This window comes from Coregonus clupeaformis, chromosome 24 (assembly GCF_020615455.1).
Source record: "Coregonus clupeaformis isolate EN_2021a chromosome 24, ASM2061545v1, whole genome shotgun sequence".
Taxonomy (NCBI): Eukaryota; Metazoa; Chordata; class Actinopteri; order Salmoniformes; family Salmonidae; genus Coregonus; species Coregonus clupeaformis.
This window is the reverse complement of record NC_059215.1, coordinates 61,811,709-61,824,680: the sequence shown is the minus strand read 5'-3', so window position 1 is coordinate 61,824,680 and position 12,972 is coordinate 61,811,709. Positions and strand designations below refer to the sequence as shown.

General features: G+C 45.4%; 1 protein-coding gene across 1 annotated transcript in view; it reads left to right on the top strand.

Annotated features, from left to right (window-relative positions):
• The window catches only part of pcca (propionyl-CoA carboxylase subunit alpha), a 38,854-nt gene extending 27,934 nt beyond the window's left edge, over positions 1-10,920 (top strand). The window contains exons 18-21 of the mRNA XM_045207403.1: positions 336-488; positions 4,613-4,753; positions 8,275-8,352; positions 9,160-10,920. Coding sequence (XP_045063338.1) covers positions 336-488; positions 4,613-4,753; positions 8,275-8,352; positions 9,160-9,228 — 441 coding nt within the window. The 3' untranslated portion in view covers positions 9,229-10,920. The remainder of the gene's footprint in view (positions 1-335; positions 489-4,612; positions 4,754-8,274; positions 8,353-9,159) is intronic.
• The last annotated feature ends 2,052 nt before the right edge of the window (positions 10,921-12,972 follow it).

Here is a 12,972-nt window from a genome sequence, read left to right as displayed (position 1 = left end):
CTCTGGTCCTCTCCTCTAGTAGTGGATACTGGGCCTTTCTCTGGTCCTCTCTAGTTGTGGATACTGGGTCTTTCTCTGGTCCTCTCTAGTTGTGGATACTGGGTCTTTCCCTGGTCCTCTCTAGTAGTGGATACATATCAAACTGCAGTCTCTCCAAGCATATCAAACTGCAGTCTCTCCAAGCATATCAAACTGCAGTCTCTCCAAGCATATCAAACTGCAGTCTCTCCAAGCATATCAAACTGCAGTCTCTCCACTTAGGAAGCAAATGTCTTGTATCAGAATAATCAGTAGAGTGTAGTAATTACAATACTTTTCCTCTGACCCCCTGGCAGGTGGAGGTGGATGGAGTTAAGGTGGAGGTTAGTGGAGAGTGGAACCTGGCCTCAGCCCTGCTGCCTGTCACCATCAACAGAATCCCCAGGGTTCTACAGTGTCTGTCTAGAGACGCAGGAGGAGAGATCACCCTACAGTACCTGGGGACACAGGTGAGTCACCTCTCTCTCATTCTGGTGAATGGATGACTTGTGTGTGTGTACAAGTGGTCGTGTGTGTGTTTTCGTGTGTGTGTACACACATTAGTAACGTTCCTCTTATCTGTCGGGCCAAGTCGGTGTCATTTCCCAGCCTACACGTCCCCATCCAGCCTATCCCCAGATCCCCACAGATCCCCCCAGACCCCCAGACTACAGAGAATGTCAGGAAGAGAAGATCATCCGTTACGTTACAGAGGCTTTGAAAGGAGCCAGCTATAAACGGCTCTGTGCTGCTCACACCCTGGGGGGGGGGGGGGCTTTGAACACAGGCTGCACAGGAACTTGTCACAGGGGGCGACATCACTTCCCTTTCCTCCTTTAGGGACCTGGGGCTGAGCAAGGGGGGGTTCTGATAGGTCCTGGGGGGGTTGGGAGGAGGTTGGGGAGTGGCTCAGTAAGTACCTGTGTCCTGTCCCCTGCTGCATCAGGTGGAGGAGAGTAGGAGGCACCCCTGCAAAGCTGAGCTGCTTCCAGGCTTCCTCTCCTGGGACATGGAAGACCTCTGTATCCCCCTGTATCCCTTAGCTCTCACTCATCCTGGGTATGTTCTTGTCTAGCTGGGGACATGGAGTCACTCAGTAGTACAGGGTTCAGGAACATCAATAACCAGCTAGAAAAGAAAGCAGCAGTAGTTCTACTGATGCGCTCCAGGCCTGGCGTTGAACAGACTTTTGGTAGAGCTGGTCACAGAACAACACCTAGTTAACCTGGTTGGTTGACCCATGTTGACCTGTATCTGAACTGGGGTGACACAGTCAGTTAGTTACTGTTGTTTCCTGGGAAGGAATCCTGTCAAAGCCTGCGTTTCCCCAGGCCGTCCCAACGCTCCCATTCCCCACACTCCTGACTCTCCGGGTTACAGCCCTGATTTACGAGTCCAGCTGGGTTTTCCCTCCCCGCTCCTGGTTTTCCAACAAGGGAGTGTCGGCCTTGGGAAACCATGACTGTTTGTTTGGGGTATCCTTTGGGGGTATCCCGGCCAGTGGTTATTTTAGTCACTATGATGGTGTTGTAAAGAGGATGACCTGTTGTGTGTGTGTGGTTTGGAAAGAGTGCTAAATACAGTCTTATTAGTTCATGGCAGGGGAGGGCACCAGGGGTGAGGAAGGTTAACGAACAAACAAGGATGCATGAGGTCATTAACATGGTGGGGGGCTTCCTGATGTTGTTGTACTGTGACCTTCATATACAGGTCAGTGACTGGGACCAGCTACTAGTAGTGTTACTGGGACCTACCAAGTCAACCAGGACAATGCTCCCTCTAGCCTAGACCAGTGTTAAGCCAGGACAATGCTCCCTCTAGCCCAGACCAGTGTTAAGCCAGGACAATGCTCCCTCTAGCCTAGACCAGTGTTAAGCCAGGACAATGCTCCCTCTAGCCTAGACCAGTGTTAAGCCAGGACAATGCTCCCTCTAGCCTAGACCAGTGTTAAGCCAGGACAATGCTCCCTCTAGCCAAGACCAGTGTTAAGCCAGGACAATGCTCCCTCTAGCCCAGACCAGTGTTAAGCCAGGACAATGCTCCCTCTAGCCTAGACCAGTGTTAAGCTAGGACAATGCTCCCTCTAGCCAAGACCAGTGTTAAGCCAGGACAATGCTCCCTCTAGTCTAGACCAGTGTTAAGCCAGGACAATGCTCCCCCTAGCCTAGACCAGTGTTAAGCCAGGACAATGCTCCCTCTAGCCTAGACCAGTGTTAAGCCAGGACAATGCTCCCCCTAGCCTAGACCAGTGTTCAGCCAGGACAATGCTCTCCCTAGCCTAGACCAGTGTTAAGCCAGGACAATGCTCCCCCTAGCCTAGACCAGTGTTAAGCCAGGACAATGCTCTCTCTAACCTAGACCAGTGTTAAGCCAGGACAATGCTCTCCCTAGCCTAGATCAGTGTAAAGCCAGGACAATGCTCCCCCTAGCCTAGGCCAGTTTTAAGCCAGGACAATGCTCCCTCTAGCCTAGACCAGTGTTAAGCCAGGACAATGCTCTCCCTAGCCTAGATCAGTGTTCAGCCAGGACAATGCTCCCTCTATCCTAGACCAGTGTTCAGCCAGGACAATGCTCCCCCTAGCCTAGACCAGTGTTCAGCCAGGACCAACAGTAATCAGCCCCACCAGTGTGTTTCTATTCACAATTTACACTGAACAGAAATATAAACGCAACATGCAACAATTTCAAAGATTTTACTGAGTTACAATTCATATAAGGAAATCAGTCAATTGGAATAAATTCAGTAGGCCCTAATCTATGGATTTCACATGACTGGGAATACAGATATGCATCTGTTGGTCACAGATACCTTAAAAAAAACTTAGTGGCAAGGGATCAGAAAACCAGTCAGTATCTGGTGTGACCACCATTTGCCTCATGCAGCGCAACACATCTCCTTCGCATAGAGTTGATCAGGCTGTTGATTGTGGCCTGTGGAATGTTGTCCCACTCCTCTTCAATGGCTGTGCGAAATTGCTGGATATTGGCGGGACCTGGAACACACTGTCGTACACGTCGATCCAGAGCATCCCAAACATGCTCAATGGGTGACATGTCTGGTGAGTATGAAGGCCATGGAAGAACTGGGACATTTTCAGATTCCAGGAATTGTGTACAGATCCTTGCAATATGGGGCCGTGCATTATCATGCTGAAACATGAGGTTATGGCGACGGATGAATGGCACGACAGTGGGCCTCAGGATCTCATCACGGTATCTCTGTACATTCAAATTGCCATCGATAAAATGAAATTGTTTTCGTTGTCCGTAGCCTATGACTGTCTATACCATAACCCCACGCCACCATGGGGCACTCTGTTTACAACCTCTCACCCACACGACGCCATACACACTGTCTGCCATCTTCCCGGTACAGTTGAAGCAAGGATTCATCCAGTGTGCCAGTGGCCATCGAAGGTGAGCATTTGCCCACTGAAGTCGGTTACGACGCCGAACTGCAGTCAGGTCAAGACCCTGGTTAGGACGACAAGCATGCAGATGAGCTTCCCTGAGACGGTTTCTGACAGTTTGTGCAGAAATTCTTTGGTTGTGTAAACCCACAGTTTAATCAGCTGTCCAGGTGGCTGGTCTCAGACGATCCTTCAGGTAAAGAAGCCGGATGTGGAGGTCCTGGGCTGGCCTGGTTACACATGGTCTGTGTTTGTGAGGCTGGTTGGACATACTGCTGTGTCCCGTGTGGCTCATTTGGTAGAGCATGACTCTTGCAACGCCCTGGTTGTGGGTTCAATTCCCACTGGGAATCAGTACGGAGAAAACAAACGTATGGAAATGTATGCACTCACTGGAAGTCGCTCTGGATAAGAGCGTCTGCTAAATTACAAAACATTTAAAAATGTAGAATGTACTGCCAAATTCTCTAAAACAACGTTGGAGGCGGCTTATGCTAGAGAAATGAACACTCACTTCTCTGGCAACAGTTCTGGGATCTTTTATTTAAGCTTATGGGACCAACACTTTACATGTTGCATTTATATTTTTGTTCAGTATAAAAGGACTGAGTTAGGAAGGTGTCTTGTTATCAAGCTGTTATCAAAACTTCAGTATCCAGCTGCTCATTGAATTGCACCACACAACATATCTACCAGCAAATACGTATTCTACCTCTTCCTCCCTCATCTCACTCTCCGGTCTCACCTCGTTGCCCAGCGCCAAGCAACCGTTGGGTGTTATATTTATTATGTCTGCTGCTTCATGAAGTTTCAACTCTTAACGAGGGAGAAACCATCCACTCAGTGCTAGCTGTGTGTAAGACATAAATTAGCCTAATGAGCTAATTAAAGGATTGGCATGAAAGAGCCTGATGAATGAACCCGCTGACTGTAATGCAGTAGTAGCAGTAGGAATGATTCACTAAGCCAGGGACAGGGATACAGACCGAAACGAATGAGTGCTGCCACCCAGTGGATCCAAAGATAATGGCATCAACTCAGAATAGGAGTTTCAGAATAAAGAATGTGGAGTAGAGGATTGTTGATATTACTGTCTTTTTCTTTAGTCATTTTTACAACATGGTCCTACTTGTGGCATTATATATGTAATGAATTGACCCCAACCTCTGTCTCTGTGTGTTCAGTTTAAGGTGCGTGTTCTCAGTAAGCTGGTGTCCACGCTGAGCAGTCACATGCCTGAGAAGGTTCCAGAAGACACCAGCAGCATCCTGCGTTCTCCCATGCCTGGCTCCGTGGTCTCCGTGTCCGTCAAACCTGGAGACGTGGTAAGAACGTACATGTTACATAGAATCCACATAGATCCGAGACACGTTACCTCTGTAGCTCAATTGGTAGAGCATGGCGTTTGTAACGCCAGGGTAGTGGGTTCGATCCCCGGGACCATCCATACGTAAAAATTTATGTACACATGACTGTAAGTCGCTTTGGATAAAAGCGTCTGCTAAATGGCATATTATTTATTATTATTATATAGCATCCCCCGTCCCCGCAGGAGGCCTTTTGCCTTTTGGTAGGCCGTCATTGTAAATAAGAATTTGTTCTTAACTGACTTGCCTAGTTAAAAATTAAAATAAATCCTGAACAGAGCATTAGCATCATGCCAGGAACTGTGGTGGATGTGTCTGTCGAGCCTGGAGATAATGCGGTAAGGACATGTGAAATGTTACATACATGTTGTTGCTGGACATTAGTTTTACATTTACATTTTAGTCATTTAGCAGACGCTCTTATCCAGAGCGACTTACAGTTAGTGAGTGCATACATTTTCATAGTTGTTACATGCATGTTGTTGCTGGACATTAGTTGTTACTTACAGTACCAGTCAAAAGTTTGGACACACCTACTCATTCAAGGGTTTTTCTTTATTTTTTACTATTTTCTACATTGTACAATAATAGTGAAGACATCAAAACTATGAAATAACACATATGGAATCATGTAGTAACCCAAAAAGTGCAGTCGCAAAAACCATCAAGCGCTATGATGAAACTGGCTCTCATGAGGACCGCCACAGGAATGGAAGACCCAGAGTTACCTCTGCTGCAGAGGATAAGTTCATTAGAGTTACCAGCCTCAGAAATTGCAGCCCAAATAAATGCTTCACCGAGTTCAAGTAACAGACACATCTCAACATCAACTGTTCAGAGTGGACTGTGTGAATCAGGCCTTACATGGTCGAATTGCTTCAAAGACACCACTACTAAAGGACACCAATAAGAAGAAGAGACCTGCTTGGGCCAAGAAACACGAGCAATGGACATTAGACCGGTGGAAATGTGTCCTTTTGGTCTGGAGTCCAAATTTGAGATTTCTGGTTCCAACCGCCGTGTCTTTGTGAGACGCAGTGTGGGTGAAGGGATGATCTCCGCATGTGTAGTTCCCACCGTAAAGCATGGAGGAGGAGGTGTTATGGTGTGGGGGTGCTTTACTGCTGACACTGTCTGTGATTTATTTAGAATTCAAGGCACACTTAACCAGCATGTCTACCACAGCATTCTGCAGCGATACGCCATCCCATCTGGTTTGGGCTTAGTGGGACTATCATTTGTTTTTCAACAGTACAATGACCCAACACACCTCCAGGCTGTGTAAGGGCTATTTTACCAAGAAGGGGAGTGATGGAGTGCTGCATCAGATGACCTGGCCTCCACAATCCCCCGAACTCAACCCAATTGAGATGGTTTGGGATGAGTCGGACTGCAGAGTTGTTACATGTTACATACATGTTGTTGCTGGACATTTAGTTATTACATACATGTTGTTGCTGGACATTTAGTTATTACATACATGTTGTTGCTGGACATTAGTTGTTACATACATGTTGTTGCTGGACAGTAGTTGTTATATACATGTTGTTGCTGGACATTAGTTGTTACATACAGTGGGGAAAAAAAGTATTTAGTCAGCCACCAATTGTGCAAGTTATCCCACTTAAAAAGATGAGAGGCCTGTAATTTTCATCATAGGTACACGTCAACTATGACAGACAAAATGAGAAAAAAATTCCCAGAAAATCACATTGTAGGATTTTTAATGAATTTATTTGCAAATTATGGTGGAAAATAAGTATTTGGTCAATAACAAAAGTTTCTCAATACTTTGTTATATACACTTTGTTGGCAATGACACAGGTCAAACGTTTTCTGTAAGTCTTCAAGGTTTTCACACACTGTTGCTGGTATTTTGGCCCATTCCTCCATACAGATCTCCTCTAGAGCAGTGATGTTTTGGGGCTGTCGCTGGGCAACACGGACTTTCAACTCCCTCCAAAGATTTTCTATGGGGTTGAGATCTGGAGACTGGCTAGGCCACTCCAGGACCTTGAAATGCTTCTTACGAAGCCACTCCTTCGTTGCCCGGGCGGTGTGTTTGGGATCATTGTCATGCTGAAAGACCCAGCCACGTTTCATCTTCAATGCCCTTGCTGATGGAAGGAGGTTTTCACTCAAAATCTCACGATACATGGCCCCATTCATTCTTTCCTTTACACGGATCAGTCGTCCTGGTCCCTTTGCAGAAAAACAGCCCCAAAGCATGATGTTTCCACTCCCATGCTTCACAGTAGGTATGGTGTTCTTTGGATGCAACTCAGCATTCTTTGTCCTCCAAACACGACGAGTTGAGTTTTTACCAAAAAGTCATCTGACCATATCACATTCTCCCAATCCTCTTCTGGATCATCCAAATGCACTCTAGCAAACTTCAGACGGGCCTGGACATGTACTGGCTTAAGCAGGGGGACACGTCTGGCACTGCATGATTTGAGTCCCTGGCGGCGTAGTGTGTTACTGATGGTAGGCTTTGTTACTTTGGTCCCAGCTCTCTGCAGGTCTTTCACTAGGTCCCCCCGTGTGGTTCTGGGATTTTTGCTCACCGTTCTTGTGATCATTTTGACCCCACGGGGTGAGATCTTGCGTGGAGCCCCAGATCGAGGGAGATTATCAGTGGTCTTGTATGTCTTCCATTTCCTAATAATTGCTCCCACAGTTGATTTCTTCAAACCAAGCTGCTTACCTATTGCAGATTCAGTCTTCCCAGCCTGGTGCAGGTCTACAATTTTGTTTCTGGTGTCCTTTGACAGCTCTTTGGTCTTGGCCATAGTGGAGTTTGGAGTGTGACTGTTTGAGGTTGTGGACAGGTGTCTTTTATACTGATAACAAGTTCAAACAGGTGCCATTAATACAGGTAACAGTGGAGGACAGAGGAGCCTCTTAAAGAAGAAGTTACAGGTCTGTGAGAGCCAGAAATCTTGCTTGTTTGTAGGTGACCAAATACTTATTTTCCACCATAATTTGCAAATAAATTCATTAAAAATCCTACAATGTGATTTTCTGGAAAAATAATTCTCAATTTGTCTGTCATAGTTGACGTGTACCTATGATAAAAATTACAGGCCTCTCTCATCTTTTTAAGTGGGAGAACTTGCACAATTGGTGGCTGACTAAATACTTTTTTCCCCACTGTACATGTTGTTGCTGGACATTAGTTGTTACATACATGTTGTTGCTGGACATTAGTTGTTACATACATGTTGTTGCTGGACATTAGTTTCGTCACCTCATCCATCAATGATTTAACCTTGTAAATCAGCACTCAGTGATGGAAAGGGAATGCTGGTTTATCAATATTGCATGTGGCGTCTGGCGCCAGCTAATGCATACGTCTGTCTGTCTGTCTGGAGTGAGTCATGCCTACGTCTGTCTGTCTGTCTGTCTGGAGTGAGTCATGCCCACTAGATGCTACATCATTGTATGCAGTAATGATATATTGTTGTGTTGTTCCCCAGGTGGCTGAAGGTCAGGAGATTTGTGTGATCGAGGCCATGAAGATGCAGAACAGCTTGATTGCTGCTAAAGCTGCCAAGGTAAGGCCAATGAACACACACCCATTACACTAACCTACACGACAACACAATGCACACACACCCATTACACTAACCTACACGACAACACAATGCACGCACGCACACACACACACACACACACCCATTACACTAACCTACACGACAACACAATGCACGCACGCACACACACACACACACACACCATTACACTAACCTTCACGACAACACAATGCACGCACGCACAGACACACACACGTATTACCACACACACACTACATTACACATCCCCCCTTCTCTCCCCTGTAACGATTCCCCAGGTTGTTGCTGTAAATGACAATGTGTTCTCAGTCAACTTACCTGGTAAAATAAGGGTTAAAGAAAATCAATAAAACACACACATTACCGCACACTACTACAACATTACCACACACTACTACAACATTACCACACACTACTACAACATTACCACACACACTACTACATTACCGCACACTACTACAACATTACCGCACACTACTACAACATTACCGCACACTACTACTACATTACCACACACTACTACAACATTACCGCACACTACTGCTACATTACCATACACTACTACTACATTACCGCACACTACTACTACATTACTGCACACTACTACTACATTACCATACAGTTCTACTACATTATCGCACACTACTACTACATTACCCCACACCCTACATTACCACACACACACACATTGAATTACACTCCCCTCTACACATCACCACAGTAAGACAGCTAGTGTGTACAGTGTGAGGTGATTGACATCAGACCTTTCTGTGTGTTGTTCCCTCCCAGGTGAAGAGTGTCCACTGTAAAGCAGGAGAGACTGTTGGAGAGGGAGACCTTCTGGTCCAAATGGAGTAGGATCTGACCTACGACCTCTAACCTCTGGCCTCCCACCGCTGACCTCGCTCGCCAGGGATTGGCTCGGAAGTCCGGCTGAAGGAATTCTGGGACAAAGGAAAGGACAGGACACTAGTAGACTAGATGGACGGTTCCCCAGTCTGTCCTTGTTGTTTTGTTACGGTGTTTTCATCTTCCTTTGGTGCTAGTAGGCTCCACACTCCAGTATTGGCTTCTGGGATTCGCTCGTTGACAGATTTGAGATTCAGGGGATTTTCCACACAAAAACACAAAAATACAAGATGGACGCTGTGGACCTTCTTTTGTGCCTTTAGCCTCTGAAAGGAGGATTGACCTGTTAAAGATGATGAATACTTTAGATGTCACTTAGCTTACATGGCACTAATCATGTGTAATGTAGCTCCTCGCTAGCCTGGTCCCAGATCTGTTTGTGCCATCTTGCCAGGAGGTCTGGGACCAGGCTAGCTCCTCACATTTCACTGTATGAAACACTTGTGTATCAGAGTTTAGAAACCTGCTTATCGTAAAAAAACGCTACTCCCTTGGGTGGGGTTGCTTTAGCCTTTAAAGGGTAACTCTCAACCCCATTTTCAGCCTTTGCCCAACCCCTTGAAATAAAACAAAATGCAATCAGGTGAGAAATTGTGGGTGGGAGGAATTGCTCATAAATATTAATTTTGGGGGTGGGTAATCGTAGTTGTACCTGATCCCAACACTTTCTCACTAAAGTATACTTACCAGAATTCCACTAGCAGATACGGCTCTGGAAAGGTAGCTCACATTGGTATGGGCCGAGTTCCTGACATCTATTGCCACTTGCAGTGTAAGTTCGAATCCCTTATGGGGGGGGGGGGGGGTTTATTGTGTTGGGAAGAAAGTGCAATCATCACCTTGTAAATGAAGATTAGGGGCTCAATTCAATCCAACCCGCATTGCAGTATTTTACACAGTAGCTCTTTTTTCGAGGTCAAATGAACTCACAGGTTGGTCTTGGGTGCTGTATAAAAACCTATAACTACTACCAGGGCGACCCCTCTCACGGGTATGCTTTCACTTTTCAGAATTAGAAGTGTGTAGGCACGGGATGAATATTGGAAATAAACAATGAAAAAAAAATAAAAAAAAGTTATCTGCCCCAGTTGGGATTTGAACTCACAACCATTGCACTATGAGCCAACTGTAGCGGACTGAGCCCACCAATCAGTAATAGCGGTTGGGGGAAAATGAGTTAACATGACCACCATTGTTATCTATTTCTTGTTACGATGGATGTAGCTACGAATATACACGTATATTCCTTTTTCTTCTTCGTAAACCTCGTTGGTGTGTATGAAACGGTAAGCAGAAATGTTGAATTTGGTCATGCGTTGATGTGCCTTTACTGCCCTGTCGGATTTTGCAACATCAGCAGTCTAGTCAAGGAAGCATCATGCAAAATATATTGGCACACTCCACTTACCAAGACCATTGCCAAATAAGGCGCACCGTCACCTGCTTTTATAGTAAACCTTAAGGTGGTACCACGCAGCACATCTAGAAGGGAGTGTATTTCATACCGGAAACCCTCCCTTTGATGACGTAGGGGCGCCTCTTCATCACGATTTCAATGGTAGAGTTGAACCGCTAGGGACAAAGAGCTAAATGTACTATTAAAATACCAAAATATATCACTTTTGCAACAAACTGTCAAAATGAAGACCAAGATTGACGGGTTTCACTATAACTAAACCTAAAACATCTGTTTTTTGTCTTGAAAGTTAATCTTTAAATACTGTAGGGACTGGTAGAGGGGTTGGACATACTGTAGGGACTGGTAGAGGGGTTGGACATACTGTAGGGACTGGTAGAGGGGTTGGACATACTGTAGGGACTGGTAGAGGGGTTGGACATACTGTAGGGACTGGTAGAAGGGTTGGACATACTGTAGGGACTGGTAGAGGGGTTGGACATACTGTAGGGACTGGTAGAGGGGTTGGACATACTGTAGGGACTGGTAGAGGGGTTGGACATACTGTAGGGACTGGTAGAGGGTTGGACATACTGTAGGGACTGGTAGAGGGGTTGGACATACTGTAGGGACTGGTAGAGGGGTTGGACATACTGTAGGGACTGGTAGAGGGGTTGGACATACTGTAGGGACTGGTAGAGGGGTTGGACATACTGTAGGGACTGGTAGAGGGGTTGGACATACTGTAGGGAAAGGAGTCAGAGTGAAAATATGTTATTTGTTCATTCATTTTACAATGTTACTCAGATCCCCTCGTCTGATCTATACCACTAAGAACTCACAACGTTCGCCTCGATTTTCCCAAATGAAGTGACTGTATAATCAATCTCTCTCCCCACACACACTCTCCCTCATACACCCCATTGGACATTATAGATTGGTTTTGGTTGTATATTGCCTGTGGCTGTGTCCCAAATGGCACTCTATGGGTCCTGGTCAAAAGTAGTGCACTTCATAGGGAATAGGGTGTCATTTGGGCACTTCATAGGGAATAGGGTGTCATTTGGGATGCAGGTTGTCACAGTGTGTGGTGCTTCGATCCCATATTGAGGATGCTGAATGTACTCTAATGGTGAAACCCCCGACCAGAACAGGACCTATGATTCTGTGCGATTATCATTACCCAGGGGTTACTTTATTTCCACAAAGGACCCGAGAGGAAAGCCTATCCTATTATAGTGTGCATTTTCGCCTTTAGAGACTTGTTTGCTTTAGAGTTTAAAATGTGTATTTTATCTGATTACCTAGCCTGAGTCCCAGATCTGTTTGTGCTGTAAAGCCAACTCCTATTGACATCATGTCATTTGGAGTTGGCAAAACAGTACAAACAAATCTGGGACTCAGGCTACTGATTACCTACTGTTGAAGGGAGAAGAGTTTGAGATAGCCCTGGCCCAAAGTAGTGCACTATACAGGGAGTAGATTGGCCCCTTGGTGTCAAAGTTCAAAGGTCAGGACTCACAGTACAACAGAGCTCTGAATGAGACTCAAGGCTTTAAGGAATGTTAATAGCCATTTACAACATTAACAATGTCTACACTGTATTTCTGATCAATTTGATGTTATTTTAATGGACAAAAAAAGTACTTTTTCTTTCGAAAACAAGGACATTTCTAAGTGACCCCAAACTTTTGAACGGTAGTGTATGTTTGTACAGAAGAGAGAGGCTTTGAGTCAAATCCATTTCAACCTGCTCACTGTGTTCTACTAGAGATAAATCCTAATTTAATCTTTGTTTCTTATGCTGGGAAGATGTAGAGCTCTGAGCTCTATATGAATGAAACTTCATCTAAGGTTGCATCCCAAATAGCAACCTATTCCCTGTATAGTACACTAGTTTTGACCTGGGCCCATTGGGTTCTGGTCAAAAGTAGTGCACTATGTAGGGAATATGGTGCCATTTGTGACGCAACCTGAATAATCATTGTGAACAGCTAATGTAAGAAGGTATTAGAGTTATGGACTGTCACTGTACTGAACTGTGCTCCTGTCCGTCATCATAGTAATTAGAAAGGTCTATTTATCCTGACTGTGAGGACTGCATCTTCCTCATGAGTGTTGCTCCAGGCTAGATAGTAAATCACATCAGATCAGTGGCATCTATCAGAGTCATATATATATATAGAAATGGCTCTGCCTCACACATCCTTCCTGCTACATCAGACCACCACACACACATCTATAAATCTCTTTTTATTACATCAAGGTTGTCAAAACACAGGAAAGCAAATCTCTCT